This window comes from Nematostella vectensis, chromosome 5 (assembly GCF_932526225.1).
Source record: "Nematostella vectensis chromosome 5, jaNemVect1.1, whole genome shotgun sequence".
NCBI lineage: Eukaryota > Metazoa > Cnidaria > Anthozoa > Actiniaria > Edwardsiidae > Nematostella > Nematostella vectensis.
Window position 1 is genome coordinate 13031855 of NC_064038.1, and position 17486 is coordinate 13049340.

The 17486-nt window shown below is 40.3% G+C and overlaps 3 protein-coding genes and 1 long non-coding RNA gene across 13 annotated transcripts in view; 2 read left to right on the top strand and 2 right to left on the bottom strand.

The window, feature by feature from the left end:
• Positions 1-2266: 2266 nt before the first annotated feature.
• Positions 2267-8179, top strand: LOC5507647 (sushi, von Willebrand factor type A, EGF and pentraxin domain-containing protein 1). The gene is made up of 6 exons (XM_001628224.3): positions 2267-2907; positions 3897-4265; positions 4456-4579; positions 5196-5312; positions 5831-6056; positions 7419-8179. The coding sequence occupies exons 2-6, from the start codon at positions 3897-3899 to the stop codon at positions 7804-7806; spliced, it is 1224 nt and encodes a 407-aa protein (XP_001628274.2). The 5' UTR covers positions 2267-2907; the 3' UTR covers positions 7807-8179.
• On the bottom strand, positions 4536-10231 carry LOC116614838. Its single transcript, XR_004294749.1, has 2 exons — positions 10137-10231; positions 4536-4600 (listed from the first exon to the last, which is right to left on the bottom strand). It is a non-coding gene; the product is annotated as an uncharacterized LOC116614838 (long non-coding RNA).
• Positions 10232-11771: 1540 nt separating this feature from the next.
• On the top strand, positions 11772-13796 carry LOC5507638 (band 4.1-like protein 4A). Its single transcript, XM_001628223.3, has one exon. The coding sequence runs from the start codon at positions 11859-11861 to the stop codon at positions 13050-13052; it is 1194 nt and encodes a 397-aa protein (XP_001628273.1). The 5' UTR covers positions 11772-11858; the 3' UTR covers positions 13053-13796.
• Positions 13627-17486, bottom strand: part of LOC5507636 (neurogenic locus Notch protein) — a 30370-nt gene continuing 26510 nt past the window's right edge. For all 10 annotated transcript variants that reach the window (XM_001628209.3, XM_032376364.2, XM_032376363.2 and 7 more), the window contains 4 exons: positions 16733-16958; positions 15693-16117; positions 15145-15370; positions 13627-14841 (listed from right to left, as the gene is read on the bottom strand). In XM_001628209.3, coding sequence (XP_001628259.2) covers positions 14433-14841; positions 15145-15370; positions 15693-16117; positions 16733-16958 — 1286 coding nt within the window. In that variant the 3' untranslated portion in view covers positions 13627-14432. The remainder of the gene's footprint in view (positions 14842-15144; positions 15371-15692; positions 16118-16732; positions 16959-17486) is intronic.

A 17486-nucleotide genomic window follows, 5' to 3' on the forward strand; every position in this document is an offset into this window, starting at 1 on the left:
GTTCATTAATCAGGTCACAAATAGAAACGAACACAAAAACAAAAGTCTGAATGAATACGGAGTAAAGAAGATGATAGCCGATAAAACCGGGAGCGAAGTGGATATTACACTAGTGGATGGGGAATCAGACAATAGAGCCTGTTTTTCTGGAGAAATTGCGCAGATATTTAATCTTGATGGCGATGATGATAAAACTTCAGTGGCTCCAAGTATAGCTAGAGTGTCAAGCCAGTACTTTGTCAGAGAAGTACCCATCTCAGAAGGACAGCTATTAAACTAGGAGATGAGAAATGGAGAACCACACAGTACATAAAATGATTAAAAATGAAACTGTGTTTTCTCTCAAAGCGTTCACTTTGTAGGGAATGCAGAGAATTTGCATAAAACTATATTGCTAACATCAGATCCTGGAAATTATTTCTAGCTTGTCTGTTCTTTTGCATAGCTGTCAATCCAACTTGGACATAAATCTTGTGAAATCGGGTGAAAGACAGTAAATATGTTTAAAAAAACAAACAAGAGAGCCAATGCGGGTGAATACGGAGAATGTATGAACATTTGCGCAGAGAATGTATGAATATTCTCACATACATTAGGCTTGTGATGAGGTACAAAATCTTGTGGCACCTGCCTAATGGGGATGAGTTAACATATTTTAATGTGAGATTACTATTAAGTCATGCATTTATACATAATGTATTTTGCACTATATAAGTAATAAAATTGTATTATTTACATACTGAGAAATACTCACTGAAAACATATTCAGTAAATTTTCGTTCGTTCATTGGTCTTAGCAAATCAGTGACGCGAACGATATTTTTTTCACCGTGAAGAAAAGTCGTTCGCGGTTCTGATTGGACGAACGATATTTTTTTCACTGCACTTGAATAGCTTCAATCCCAAGCATCAACGAGTGCATAAAAATCGTACAAGCATTGTCCATTTAGTTATTTATTTATTTCTTGCGTGACAGATTCATTTCAATGTAAGTTTCTGTCTGTCTTTAACTGAACCGTCGAACAGCACAAACCCGCAGCCAAGTCTAATAAAATTTTATATAATAAGCTTATTATAAATATCTCAGTTTGTATATAATAAACAAAATACAGAATGGAAAGTGCTTTGTACAGTTTTTATTTAGTTGTTGTTTTGTATAAAAAAAATCCAATCGTTCGCTGCGCTCACTCGTTCGTTTTTTGATACTGCACAACCCGTGAATAAAAACCGTACGCGCGCACTTTCCATGTAGTATTCTCTATATATTTGATCCTCTTCTTTCAGCCCAGTTTTAGATCACTTGACAAAGTTTGGTTTGCCATTTGTTTTCTTGTGTCAAATACTGACTACATAAGAATATCTCCAAACCTGCAAAAAAATTGCATTTAAATAATAACACCTGGAATAACAGAAGATAAATCCTCAAGGAAGATGTGTAAACTAGAAATACAATTTAAAAGGCGCATCCCTCACTTGGCGAAATCGTCCAGAAATTATCTTTTTATTAAGAGCTTTTTTATACGAACGCATAACGAAAAAAGAATGTAGACAAGAACAGCTGCAGTTTAATTTGTTCTTACTCTTTAATAATTTTATCATAATTTTTTTAACAAATTAGATTGTATCAAAATGGTTGCACCACGGGTAAGGAATGACGTGATGTCGATGGCCTCTGATTTTTAACCTGCTTGCAGGGTAAAAAAATAGCTTTTTGATACAAACGCATTAACGAAAAAAGAATGTAAACAAGAACAGTTACAGTTTAATTCGTTCTGACTCTTTAATTTTTTTATCATCAGTTTTTAAACAAAATAAATTGTATTAAATAATTGCACCACGGGTAAGGAAAGACGTGATTTCGATGGCCTCTGATTTTAACCTGCTTGCAGGGAACCCCGCTCCATGGACACCCGCTTAATACGGACGTGTTCAATATCCCGACAAAAGTCTCATATATTCTCTTATAATTTAACTCGCTTTATACGGACACCCGTTAATACGGACAACGGACACTTGTGTCCCGAAAGACATTTTTAATACAAAATTAACCCCGCTTTACGGACAAAAGGATTTCGAGTCTCGCACTTTTAGGAGATTGATGCTAGAAAATGCCTTCTGAGCATAGGTATCATATGGAAAAAGCATAGTATTTGAAGATTCCTTAACAAGAAATGACCCCTCTTTGGCCGCCAGGGGGGGGGGGGGGGGGGGTGCGCGCGCACCCTGCGCATCCGCCCGTGTACGCGCCTGTTACTATCAGTGTTGCTACGAACAGAATTTGATTCTGCATTTTAGAAAGCATCATAAGGGAGTTGTGAGTGATCCGCTAATAAAAAAAAAAGAACTTTACTGCTATCTGAGCCTCGACATGTTCTTAGCATGTTCTAAAAACTTCTAAAAACTAACGACTTCTCAGGCTGGACGTTTTTATAGAAAAGGTTCTTATAAAAAAGAGTATATTTTCTTGTGATCCCACCACGCCTACTCAGACCAGTTTTTCTACAGCTTGTCAATAGTCTTCCTAGCCATAATACCACATACCCTCTATGAGATGAGTTTTGCCTCCAATTACTTGAGCGGATATTGGTCTTTCGCCTTTGTTGATTTTTCATATCAGATCAAAAATAAATGATCAAAGAAGAAGATTCAATTTGGAGTCGGTAAAGTCAGTCAATGCTGCGCTTTTATAAAAAAAAAACTAATCAGAGCCTAGATGAAAGTCTCCCCACGACACAAAAGTTTCTTTGGGACAAACAATAGTCGCTAAGTGACAAGCAAACATTGGCTTAAAGTTTTAAAAAATAGAATAAAAAGCTTTGCACGATCCAGGCATTAGCTATAGCGCCAGGTGCTGGTTACAACAGCTCTGATTTCCTTGCAACCCTGAAAGCAATTCCACAGATACATGTAAGTACAGTATCTAAAAGGAATGGAGATGTGTTAATCTATGTTTTAAAAAGTAGAAATTGAAATTATCAATTAAAGCCTACGCTACATGCGCGTGTCACTTATGTTCAAATGAGTAACAACACCGTGGCGTAGATGTTTTCGGATTTGGTCGTATTTTGGTAAGCTTGTTCGGACATTAGGATAGTGTGAGGATGAAAGGACGAGTGCTTTTCGATTTCAATTTCTTTGTGATGATTGAAAAATTATCAAAGTATAAATCTGAAACTTAAAATTATAATGTATTATGTATTATAGAATCGATACGTATCAAGAAAAAAAACTAAAATCGTCGGATTTTTGTTATTGTTTTTTTTCGAAATAACGAAATATCAATATTTTAAGTGTCATTTGAGTGTAAATAAAAAACAAAACTGCGTATGCTGCAAGGGAAAGTAAGCTGGGGAAAAAGTCATATTTTCTCTGGGAATTATTCAAAGTATATGAAAGCATATTAGAATAAGGTACTGCTATTTGGTCATATCTTTTGTGTTCTATGGCAACACACCAATAAAGTCAATTCGTTAAGAAACTCATTATGCATTGTTATCCGTTCACACAGAAATCAGATACAGCACAGCTACCGGAAGCCAGAGCTTATTTTGGCTATCTAGGTCATAAAGTAGTTAGTTAAGCAAAGGTCACTGGAACATGACCTTTTCCTTAACATGATGAACAGGGCAGTAGCCCCCCCCCCCCCCCCCCCCAATATTAAAAAATAATAAGGAAATGACCAGTAGGGGCGTGGCTGTGCCCCCATTGTTTTCTTATTGTTTCCGCATCGTGCCCCCCCCCCAAATAATTCGTGTACTGCTACGGCTATGACGAATTGCTTATTAAAAAATATATATATAACCGTGATTGCTATAAAAGCCGCATCAGACCTCTGAGCCTCGAATCGTTCTGCTCAGCCCCCATTTAATTGTAATTGTAGCTTATTTCTTTTAAAGATGATGTCCTGGATACTTTGCTTATTTCAAGTGATAAGCCTGATTGAAATGGTATCTGCGTCAGATCTGAGCCTTGAGTCGTTCTGTCCAGCGTCTATTCACTCACCAGGCGCGCGCATCACAAAAATGGACCAATATCTATTAGGTCGTGTGAACGAGAGCCTGCAGGCTCAAAGTCTGATCACATGCAGTCAGCGGTGTCTCCAAAAAGACTGGTGTATATCAATTAACTACGATATGTCTCGCGTGGAGGGAGGAAAGTGCGAGTTGAAGGATTATGAGATAGAAAGCGGTGAAAACGTCAAAACCCAAAATCCAGAGTTCGAACCTAGGGCAGGATGGGTGTACTCACGACTCAGAACCACACAGGTAAAAAAACGTTAAAGATAGAAGTCGCAAAAAGCATCAATTAGTATGAGACTCCATTCGCCGACTGTTAATCTAAAACTGTGTTAGTTACATAGTTAGTGGCATATATAAGTAATAACTAAGTAATGACTGATCGATTTCCTTTAAAAGAAACAAAAAATCAAAATTAAATGGCTTTGAAATTGTCTAGTTCAATCGGCTGCTGAGCAATTGCACGGATTGCTATAACGGAGCCACTTGTAAAGTCAACTGCACGAACCTGCACTTACATCACTGCATCTGTGTATCCGGATATACAGGGGCCAAATGTGAAGGTACGTCAATTCAGTAAAACCCTGTATTCAAAGAATATGTGAATAGAAAACACAGACAAATATCTAAAATAGAATGCATTTTATGTGGGCTTCCCCTATAAGACCCGTCAGCTTTTTATTTGGGTATTGTCGACCGTTCTTGCCTCTGCTTTCCAGGTTATAGTTATCAATGTGATCATTGTGTGGCTGTGTACGCATAGAAATAATGGACAGAGGACGGAGACTTAAAAAGTGTTCCTACTTCTCAAACCATACGCTTTTACTTTCGCTCTATTGCAGGCGCGTACCTAAGATTGTCTGAGGGGGGAATGGTGTGTCTCAAGTATCATACGGAAATAGCCTAGTATTTGAAGATTCCTTAATATAAGAAATGACCCATTTTTGGTGGCCAAGGGGGGGAGGGAGGGGTTGCGCTAGCCCCCTGCGTACCCCCCTGTGTACCCGCCTGTGTACCCGCCTTCGTACCCGCCTGCGTACCCGCCTGCTTACCCGCCTGTATTGTAAGCATGCACGTTGTTACAGAGGGTACGGAACATAAAGCATTATTTAGCAGCTAGTTGCTATTTTTTCAATCTTGATACACAAAACTTTAGTTTGTTTCTGTTGTGGTTATTAGTTGACTTTGACGAGTGCGCCAGCGCACCCTGCGCCCACAATGGCACATGCACAGATATCGTCAACAATTTTACATGCGCGTGCACACCAGGATTTGGTGGCCGTCAATGTGCTGTCGGTAAGTAATTTAACTAGGTAAAAGAGCTGTTTACTGCAGCAAATTTGATATTTTATCTCCTTCCTTGATCAGGGATTCTCTGATTATGGCCATTTCCCAATTTTTTTAAATAACCCATCTAACATCAGGGGCGGATCTAGCTTTTCGCTAAAGGGGGTTTGGCTCAGTGACCGAGGGGGAAGGGGGTAATTTGTTGTTACATATGGCTTTCTGGCAGCCCAAAGGGGGGTTTAAACCCCCTAAACCCTCCCCCTAGATCCGCTACTGAACATTATGTGACCTTTAAATGGCTTTCCCTGTACTCTCACGCCAGCCCGAACCTTTTTTGAATTTTTTTAATCCACCCTCTGCGGGGGTTAAAGGCAGTCTAGTCTCGCCCCTCTCCCTTCATCGAGAGGCCATAGATGAACTAAATGTAATTAATAAAGTAAAACAAAAACAAAACTTTAACCTTATAGAAAACCTTCCTCCGTACCTTGTATACGTCTCGTTTTTATTTGTGTTTCATTAAATTCTAGATGTTGGAGTCGTGTTTGTGTTTCGAAACCACAGTAAAGACAACTTCATAGATATCACCGCACGGTTGCCTTCTCTTAATGCGTTTACCGTATGTACATGGTACCAGATTGCTAACTGGGAGGACGAGAATGTCATCTTCTCTTACATCAGTGGCGACGGTAAAGACGCACTAGGACTCGGCTTCAAATCAAAAGACGTTTACGTTGCGCACAACAATAAAATTAGGTAAAGCTATTCCTAATCCTAAAGGATAGAAAGATTTTTTCTCGAACTTTTTCTCGGCTTAAAGACGAACTTCTTGTTCGTCTTAAAGCCTTTAACGACACACTAGGCGATTTTGTACGCTCGTATGAGCCTATGAGCGAATTCAATCTCCGGCGATCGCGAGCGAATTTGATCTCAATTATCGGACAAATCAGACGTCTAGAATTCGCCGCCACGGCAGCAGATATACCTGATATTTTCAGCCGGCGATTAAAATTTACTCGTACAAAGAGCGTACAAAATCGCTAAAGTGTATAAACAGCATAAAAACATCTAGAACTTTAGCGCCAAAACACAAAAGGTTTTTTTCTCGGGTCATAGGAGCCTCTGTCAAAATCTAAGACAGTACCCTTACGAAATAATATAGATGTAGAATCGATCAAATGATATAGATGATAAATTGTCCACTGTTTGAAACAGTTGTTAACAGTCTAAAGCCTCGATCAAACGGAGATGAGAGCTGATGAGAAACGATGAGAGTTCAGCTCTTTCTCGCTCTCACGGGGTTCTGGTCAAACATTCAGACCGGGCTTTTGGGGGTCCCTCTGACCGGCGGGGGGCTCCCCATCCGTAAATTCTGAACTATTGGAGCTATTATGACCAAATTTTCATTATCTGACAAAGAGAAAAAATATATACATATATATACATATATATACATATACATATATAGTGTTGGTTTGAGAAAAATACAAACTACATAGGTTTCCCTAAAGGTCTGTTTCGTGGTTGCCCACTCATCCCCTGATGAGTGGGCAACCACGAAACAGACCTTTAGGGAAACCTATGTAGTTTGTATTTTTCTCAAACCAACACTATACACCGCTCTACTTTCGAGTATTGAGCACTTTCTATGAAAGCCTTCAACCATCATTATATACATATATATATATATATATATATATATATATATATATATATATATATATATATATATATATATATATATATATATATATATATATATATGTATATATATATATATGTATATATATATATATATATATATATATATATATATATATATATATATATATATATATATATATATATATATATATATATATATATATATATATATATATATATATATATATGTATGTATATATATATTGTGTTGCCATAGCAGCACAATATGACGTAATTATAACGTCATTTAAGGACATTTGGTTATTAATAGCCTATCTTTCGAAACCTACATCTGGTTATTAATCATCTCCGTTTGATCGAGATTAATACAAAGTACTCGAGGACAGACTTTTGTGTTGGTTTTGTTGCTTTTATATAAAATATTATAAAGGACCCTATCTGCGTATGTTGCAGCCCCTTTGTCTTAGCTGAAAGTTTACCAACGAGCAGTGGATGGAACCATTTCTGCCTAGAATGGGATCACAACAACGGAAGATTTAAGTTTTATGATAATGGGGAAAAAACCGGCGAACAAGATGTTTTGTCAACGAATCAAAAACTTTTTGCTGCAAACGGTACTCTCAGAATTGGCCAGGGAGGAACCTTCTCTCTAAGCGGCAACATCTCGGGATTCGCATTCTACAGCAATACTTTGGGGAAAGGTAAAACAAAAGACGTGTTTGAAGCTGGCTGCATAAATAACGTCATAGCAGAGAGCGATCTGGCTCTTCAATGGAAGACGATTCGCGATTATGCCGTATTCAACGGTTTTGCTAATGTTGCAAGTCCTGCAAACTGTTAAACGCTTGAGATATAAACGCACAGTGCCTAGAGATATATGGACTTTTAGTATAGAAAAGTGGTAAGCAGTGGTCGCTTTATTAAATTTGCAATCGCACCAGTCTACTTCCGGAGGGCCGACGAAAACCTCAACCGACAAGAGACAATAGATACTATAAGATTCCATGCTATTTAACAGGCCACCCGCTCTAAATTATTACTCACACATCCTCAAAGAAACATATATAAAACACATTGCTTTTACAATTTTGAAATATTTTTCGCGTTCCTGTAAAACCATCAGATATCCAACGGAAGCAAACTGGTGACTTTGCGATTTATAGGTACGGTAATACGAGCAGCAATACCGTACCGAACTTTTGTGGCAGCATTTGCAAAAAAAAAAAAAAAAAAAATCGAAGGCGATGTTGCGCGTTTTACTACCGGCGAACCAGTTTTTACGCAGAAAAGGATAGACTGGTTCTTGCTGTTGATCTGTCTTTTTTTTCTAGACAGCGATACGACTTTCGTCCAACCAATAACAAACGCTATTGCAACTGCTTGCGTATGCTTGACTTCTTTTTGATGCGAAACAAGTTTGGTTGATGTAGTAATAGAAGTAATGCGGGCTACATCTTTGGGTTTTGTTGCAAATAGTAGAACCACCATTTTTCTACTTCTTTTCTACTTTTCTAGTTGTACGATTTTGCTTTGCATGTGTTACCGTACCTTATAAGAACCGCCTAATGATTAATTAGGAGGCCTTCCTCTATTCGGCGGCCACAATTCCGTTGTACTATCATCATCATCAGCATCATCATCAGCATCAGCATCAGCATCAGCATCAGCATCAGCATCAGCATCAGCATCAGCATCAGCATCAGCATCAGCATCAGCATCAGAATCATCATCAGCATCAGCATCAGCATTGTCGTCATCATCATCATCATCATCAGCATCATCATCATCATCATCATCATCAGCATCAGCATCATCATCAGCATCAGCATCATCATTGTCGTCATTATCATCAGCATCATCATCATCATCATCATCATCATCATCATCATCATCATCATCATCATCATCATCATCACCATCATCATCGTCGTCATCATCATCATCAGCATCATCATCATCATCATCATCATCATCATCATCATCATCATCATCATCATCATCATCATCATCATCATCAGCATCAGCATCAGCATCAGCATCACCATCATCATCGTCGTCATCATCATCATCAGCATCATCATCATCATCAGCATCATCATCATCATCATCATCAGCATCATCATCATCATCATCATCATCATCATCATCATCATCAGCATCAGCATCAGCATCAGCATCAGCATCAGCATCACCATCATCATCGTCGTCATCATCATCATCAGCATCATCATCATCATCATCATCATCATCATCATCATCATCATCATCATCATCATCATCATCATCAGCATCATCATCAGCATCAGCATCAGCATCATCATCAGCATCATCATCAGCATCAGCAGCATCATCATCGTCGTCGTCGTCGTCGTTGTTGTTCTTGTTGCTGCTGCTGCTGCTGTTGTTGTTCCTAACATTTTCAATAAGGGAGGGCTGTGCCCTCATCATTTTAAATGTTTCTATATCGTGTCACCATAATATAGGGACTTAGCGGCAACGTAGAAAACAATAGATAATTCGAAGAGCCAGACGTGAATATACTCTGAAATGGATTCTGTCTGATACATTTCAGCCGTTTTTCTTCAAAAAGTCAAACGACAACTCAAAAACTCCAAGTTTCATGGTGTAGCGAGGGCGGGAACGTGTGTCCTGAAAACTAGACTATCCTTGTTCACTATGTTAGAAAAGATTCTAAGGCTTTACTATAGTTTTTTTTTGGAGGATAAATAAACGGGTTTTGAAAGCTTTTTGGGATCACTCGTTCTCCCTGCAGTCGCCGTCGTTGTTAAACGAAACCTGAAAGCCTTTTTGCTTCAAGATCGCTCCCTTCTCTATTTTTTATCTGTCCAGTCAACAGAGAAGATTGAAAATATAGTTGTTTTTGCACCATTGATGTTTAAGACATTATTTCGAACTTGATCTCTTGCTTCTTTTTATGGAGCTCTGCTCTCGACAAAGTCTAGTGGGGATGACGACTTGGACCAGGCGCGAGCCTTTTATATCGCAGGTCCTTAAAACTGAGATAATTATTCGTGATGTGAGGACGCACCGGGGTTTCCCTGCGTTCCCGCCACTTCAGAAGCGCGCAAATTTTAAATGAAGTGAAATTGCTACAAAAAAACAATTGTAGTTGTTATTGTTTTTTAGTATGAATGGTTGCTTTATTCTTACCAGAAAGAAGCTCTTTAACGGCAACCTGTGGCTGGGGTCTAGTCTTTGTAAACGTACTCTTCAAACGCTGAGTTAAACACTTTCTACGACAGCCGCCATTTTGAACTCTTGTTGTGATAATTATGCAAACGTATTTTCCGACGGACTTTCGAGTTGTAATTTTCTGATTGGCTAATCCAGACAAAGCCTCGTACCCTGTGCCCAGCCGGCAGGCCGTGGAATGCGAGAGGATCGCGGGCGCACCGAAACCAACCCGGCTGGAAACCGAGCCTATTTGCACACCTAACTACGGCCCAGCAATCCGCCAGCACTGTTGGCCCAGCAATGGTGGTTGGTGTTGGCGCAGTTTGCACAGGGCTTTTTAAAGTCCTTAATTCTAGGCCTACTACGGCACCGACTTGGCTTGAATATTTGATATTTTTTATTTAAATGTATGGTTTGTAATCCAGCTTACTGGCTGCAAAGGATTAATAAAGCTATATCTATCTAAAAATCTATCTATCTATCTAGAAAAAATATAAAGGTCAGTAACCTTTAGAAGCTTCGGAGATCTGCGATCAGTCAAGCCGCGATTGGAATAATTGAAATGCGAGTACAATCCCGCAAAACACCCACCACAGCACGATACAATATGAATGTCTCCATATTCCCAGCGAGTATCAGACCCCCAAACAAATTCTAAACCATAAAAGGCTGAGTTTGTACACATTTCAACTACCCAGAAAGGAGGAAACCGAGCGATGCAAATACTCGATTGAGCGGTGCGCTGATAGGCTAATTCAAACCACACCTTCATATCTTGTTCTTCCTTGTGCGTTCAGGTGATTGGCTAGCTTTGCCGTTTAGCGTTACATTGTTCTTCTATTTATTTTCACTCATGCTGTCTAGTCCTAGCTTACAGCGACTCTAGCTCTGTTAATTAGTGTGTTTTGAAGTCTTCAATAATCAGAAGTTGCACGCTACAGTCTTTGTCACAGGCCTTAGTCCAAGAAACTTTAGTTTCCTTAGTTCTTAGGCGGGATAAAAAAAAAAAAACTGTAGTACCAGAAAAGTAACCAAAACTGTGTACTCCACCCCTCCCCCCGTAAAATTTTCCCGTCTTACGGACTTTCCTTACCTTCTTAACGACTACCTGTGTAAAATACTCCATAGTTCATAACCACTCTCCCCTTTCACGGATTTTTTCTGACCTGCTTAATTAATAAATTTTATTGCAATTTAGCCTCCCTTCAAAAGGGCGCATATAATATTTGTACTATTATTTCATTGTGATGCGTTTTATTGCATAACACGGTCATGAACAAAAATTTCTGGTACAGATTTTAACATCAATATTATCCATATTACTAATATTCCGATAACTCGAGCTCCCAAAAAAAAACATCGATCCACCGAATACTCCCGCAAAGCTTTTCCTCTTCTTTATTAAAGCTCTGATACCTTTGATAGCTTCAAAATGTCAATCATCTGCCACCAACAGTTGATTGACAATGACTGACACGCGTTCAAAAAAGCTGCAAAGGTCTTTTGTTAAAAAAAGCTCGGCAAGAGAGACGTCATTTAGTCAGTCATTCTGCCCGACCAATCAGATGGTTTTTGTCAACTGCACGGATTGACAAGAATGTTATCTCCGTTGGGGGCTACAAATCCGTTAGTACGCCGTGGAAGCTAGCCAAGGAGTTGGACGTGAAGCAAAAGAGAGAAAGTTTTTTTTTTCTAAAAATGCCTCGAGAATCTGGGTTATTCAAGTGCCAAGTCGTTCTTCTTGATAACAGTACTTTTACCACAAGTTTCGAGAAACGGAAGGAAACCAAGGGAAAAGAATTGCTACGCCGTGTTTGCATTGAGCTGAATATTCCTCCCCGCGACCAAGGTTACTTTGGCATCCAGTCAACGAAATGGGAAGATGGAGCTTTGAGCTGGCTCGAAATGGAGAAAGATCTACGCTCACAGTTCCTTAAATTAACAGGTTTCCAGTTTGCTGTTCGATTTTATCCTCGTAACATTGATCTACTTAGTGAAATTTCGCGGGAGCTGCTATGTTTACAAGTTAAGGATTCTATTATACGCGGGAAATTTCTGAAGCCAGTGTCAATAGATCAACAGGCTGTTTTGGACAGCTACTTTGCTCAGTTAAAACTTGGTGATTACGATTCAAAGAAAAATTCTAAAGGGTATCTTGTTAGGGAAAACAGCCGTTTTTTTGTGCCACCAAATGGCCTGAACTCCGATGGGGAGATCAACGAAAGCGACTACGAAGAAATAGTCAAAAAGATGCATAAGAAACTCATCGGAGAGTCACCAGCGCGAGCCGGGAATCGTTTTCTTAGAGCCGCCGAAAGCATTCCCTTTTATGGTATTTGCACACACCACGGAGCAACTGACGAGAATGGAAACTCAATTGTTATTGGCTGTTGCAACAGAGGGCTGATTTTCTATGAGGGCAAACCCGATGGAGAACCGGGAAAGTTGTTGTCTGAATTCGAGTGGCACGAAGTTATCGGCGCACGTCAGCACGAGCAAAAACTTCACATATTAAGCTTGAATAATAAAGAAAAAGTTGGCGAGAAGTTAACATTTTATTTCCATGGTGTGTTTGGGCATACTTCCGCTAAAAGAGTTCTCAAGGACTTGATTGCACACCAAAGGTTGTTTGACCAATCCGAGAATCTGGTTGGAGGCTACACTCGCCCAAGATTATTCTCGATTGGGCGTACTATTAAACGATCTCTCAACCGGAAGAGAAACGCCACATTCGATGTGAAAAGCAACAGGCGGCAAAGCATGTTCGGGAGGGTCAAGAGCTCACTGAAGAGGCGGATTTCTGGGGCGGAACTTAACGAAATAGATGAGACCAAGCAATCATATCGAGCAAGTGTGATAACAGTAGAAGAATGTTTGGAGGACAATGTCTAAATAACTCAGCGTCTTCGTTACATAATAATCTCAATAACCCCTTGCGTCGTGTTCATTGTAAACATCATCTTCATCACAATAAGTTGTTTAACAGAACACTGAATCGGTAGAGGGTAGGGTGGGGTTTGGGGGGAGTGGGGTGGGTTACGTTACACCCGTCGCTAACCTACCTGCCGTCATTTTGTTACGTACATACTTTTTATTTGGTCTTTTTGCTAGGGTGGGACTATTGGAAAGAATGGTGGGGGTGGGGGGTGGGGAGGTTTCAGTCGTGCATTTTTTTTTGTCTCTAAGACGGCCATGAATTTTTTTAAATTGTTGCATGTATTTTGCTTCCTTACGCATGCATTTTATCCAGGCTTTTAATCGTGTATGAAATTTTTTTGTTCCTTACTCACCCCCACTCCCCTGAACGAGTACGTCCCTAATTATAATCATTGACATCCCTATCATTATGACTATCCCTGTCCTTCTCATCATCACCATAATCATCCTTATCGTCCTCCTCATCATCATCACTATCCCATCACCCTTACCAATCATTGTCATCATCATTACATCCTGATCATCATCATTATCTTATTAAGGAGAAGGTTTATTCATTTTGGCAGAATACAAGCCTCATTAGCTTTTGGTTACAACATTAAAAAATTAAAGTTGTCCTTTTTTTATTGACATATATTGAAACATTACCTTGTTATTAGATGTATAATTTTACTGTTGATTAAAAGTTCTGTTACAAAATATGTTAATGAAAGTATAGTGAATAAATAAGTAAGTAAATAAAGATAGTTAATAAAAAGTAGAACCCCGCTAACTCGAACTCTGACGGGTCTAATGGACAGTGGTAATACAGTAGAACCCCGCTAACTCGAATTCTCACGGGTCTTATGGATAGTGGTATTACAGTAGAACCCCGCTAACTCGAACTCTGACGGGTCTTATGGATAGTGGTGATACAATAGAACCCCGCTAACTCGAACTCTGACGTGTCTTATGGATAGTGGTGATACAATAGAACCCCGCTCACTCGAACTCTGACGGGTCTTATGGATAGTGGTGATACAATAGAACCCCGCTAACTCGAACTCTGACGGGTCTTATGGATAGTGGTAATGCGGTAGAATCTCGCGAGCCTGAACTCTTAAGGAGCCATCAGACATGAGCCATCAGACATAAGCCATCAGACATGAGTATGTCGGCTGCCTACTCGGCCATGTTGTATCTCCGCTCTCGTAACTCCTAAATTCCCTTTTTTTTATAAGGGAGTAGTCTCAAGTATCAAAGTAACATTACTATCCAATCACCTTTTCTACTGATATTAAAAGGACACTATGAATTTCATTTGAAAATGTATAATAGTCAAGTAAGAAACAAAGTTCAGCAGGAGGCCGGTGAGTTCTTGTACGCGCTCCCGCTGATTGGCTCGGCAAGTATGCTCCCCCAGTATAAGGCGATAGGGTCACGAACATCCCCGAAGCTCTTACAGGTCGCATCGTACAGCTGCGCATTCTTCGAACTTCCAAATTTGAAGTTCCATAAGTTGACCTGTGTCAGGTTGCCGTGGTATGTCAGTGCACCATTAAAGCACCCGCCCATACAGCGCTGAGCTTGACCAATCACAAGCCGTCCTCCGCCATGGATGGTGACACTCTCCAGGCTGGCAAAGGTCTGTGATCCAATACTTGCTCTGTCGCTGAACAGCTCCAGCTTGCCATCGCTTGCCCCCCAAACCAGACAGAAGTGATGCCAGCCGGACAGTGGCAGAGTTTGGATAGGGGGAACAACGCTGAAAATGACAGAATTGTAATAAATTATGATAGATAGAATAAAAGGGGAGCTATACACAATGAAACTATTATGGCAAAGGAGGGGAGGGGGTATGAAAAATGCACACGAGGCGATGGAAGCGTCCGGCTACAAAAATACATATTCGCAAAAGAAGCCTGAAAAAATTAGGATTTTGATAATCTCCCACCCATTTTCCAAGCCCCCTTCTATGCTCAAACAATAAACGGTCCCATAAGTGGAGTATAATGTTATATTGAAGATGAACGCATTCCCGCAGCTTTTTCCCTACAGAGAAACTCACGCGCTTTTCCAGTTTATCATGACTTCCATCTTTCCATTGGACTTTACGACTATCTGGAACTGACTGCTGTTGTCATGGGTAACGTAAGACATTATGACGTTATTGCTGCCATAACTTCCCAGCGAATACCAGGCACAAATGGTGAACTCCATAAAACTGGTGGCCAATCCAATGGTAGCAAAGTTTGACGTGCTACGGTCAGGGAATACGTATTCATGTGACATTTCTTAAAAAAAAAAATAAGAAAAGCCTTATAAGCCAAAGAGATGCAATCGCGTAACCTCTTCTCCAACTCTCCTCTTCTCTCAACTCCTTTTCACCATCGCCATCACCAACGACAACACCAACGCCACCGCCACCGCCATCACCATCACCAGCACTATCGTGTAGTCTTCGCCGTCCCGTCGCCGTCGTTGCGACGCCTTAGTCGTCGTCCTCATCGTCATAATCATCATCGTCATCATACTAATCCCCTGACTCACAATCGTCGGGAAATCATCGCTACGGCACCATCAAATCATAACAACTAGTTAAAATGTGAGTCTTACCTTGAACTGAGCTGGGTTGGCACTTGGCAGGGCACGTGGTAGAGACAGGTCCGCTGATTGGCTGAGCTTGAATACTCCTCCAATCAACAGCTGATGGGAGAGTTACGTCACCGAAGGTTTTACATCCTCCCACAAATACTTTTTCACAATCGCCAGTACTGAGCCTACCGCTCCACATATTCAGCTGCGTCAGGTTTCCAAGAAACTTAGAAGATTCTTGAAAACAGCCGCCATAGCATCTTTGGGCCACGCCAAGCATGAGCTTGCCGCCTCCTGTAATTGAGAGGCTTTTCAGAGCGTCGAACGTGTCATCGCCAAAATCAACGTTTTCGCTGACAACTGCGACTTTCCCGTCGCTTCCCCAGTTGAGACAGAAGTGATGCCATCCTGAAAGTGGGAGAAAGTAGCCTTGACTCGGGACGATGCTGTGATGAATAAAAACAAGCAATTTAAAAACAAACATTTCGTTAAAAAATATAATTTATGCAGAGGTACCACAAGTTTATAAGAATTTTTATAAGACGTTTCCTATCCCAAACTTCGCCTAAACTCATAAATGTGTATGAGTGCGAAAAATCGGGGTCACCACCTCTAAATCTTGGAAATCTGCGCTTAAAGATCCCTCGTACTTACCATAATCTAGAATGCCTCCCCTTTCTTTGGTTACATTTAATCTAGAGGCGGTTAAGAGCTTTTTGTGGCGGTTGCTTCAACTGAGTGATGCTTCTTAGATAGGCATCGATCATTAAAAGTACCCATCACTTTCTATCTCTATTCTCTCCTATATTCGCCCAGGTTGTTGCTTAAAAGCGAGTACTCGTACCATGACACCAGGGTGACAACAAGGGGGTAATGGATGGGGTAGAGAAAGGGGTACATAACGAGACACAGGGAGAAGGTTTTGGAATATAATCAGAGAGAGTAGAGAGCAATAAAACAATAGCAAATGAGAGAAACTGGAACAGTAAACCTGGAATACGGCCAGGAAACACCCCCACAAGTAAATATTCGAGTGCCCCCTCTCATGTGTTTCTGCTTACACTGTCTTCCAGTTGATTGTTAGTGCGACTCTCCCATCCTTCCTGATGGTAACCTCCAGCTCGCTGCTGTTGTCGCCGGTGATGTAGGACACAATAGTCCTGTCCGACCACTTGTCCGCTATTGAGTACCACGAGCAGATGGTAAACTCGGTCAGCGAAGTCGCCATGGTAACAGTAGGAAATTCAGAAATGCTTGCATCCGGAAATAGAAACTCGCAGGAGAGGGCTGGAACAGACAATAAAACCGAAAATACTCTTATAATACCATATTAAATTCTACGCGCGCTCTGATTAGGTGGAAATATTTGTGGAATTTAATGGTAATAGCTGAATTAAATGAAAACACTAGTTTTCCGCGCGAGGCAAACTTTTACCCATCCGAACTTATCAAAATTAATAAAAAAATAACTTAACTATAGGGTTAAAAAATACGCAATCAGTGCGATATATGGTAACGTTATACATTTATTGTATTTTTGGCTGCTTAAAGGGGGGGCCCGGGCCCCCTAGGCCACCCCCTTAGCTACGCCCTTGATCCTAAACTAATGTTTGATTAGATTCCCTTGTCTGGTTTCTGGTTTTAGACGCTAGCAAATTTCTATGCAATACGCAAGGAAATAGCAATAATATCCATTTCTAAAACGTTTCTATACCGATTTAGCGCTCAAACAGCAATCGTCTACTTTTGTACTTTTTGGCGCCGACATAATGAATGATGTGAACGGTGAAGACCACCCAGGTGGAAGTCACGCTT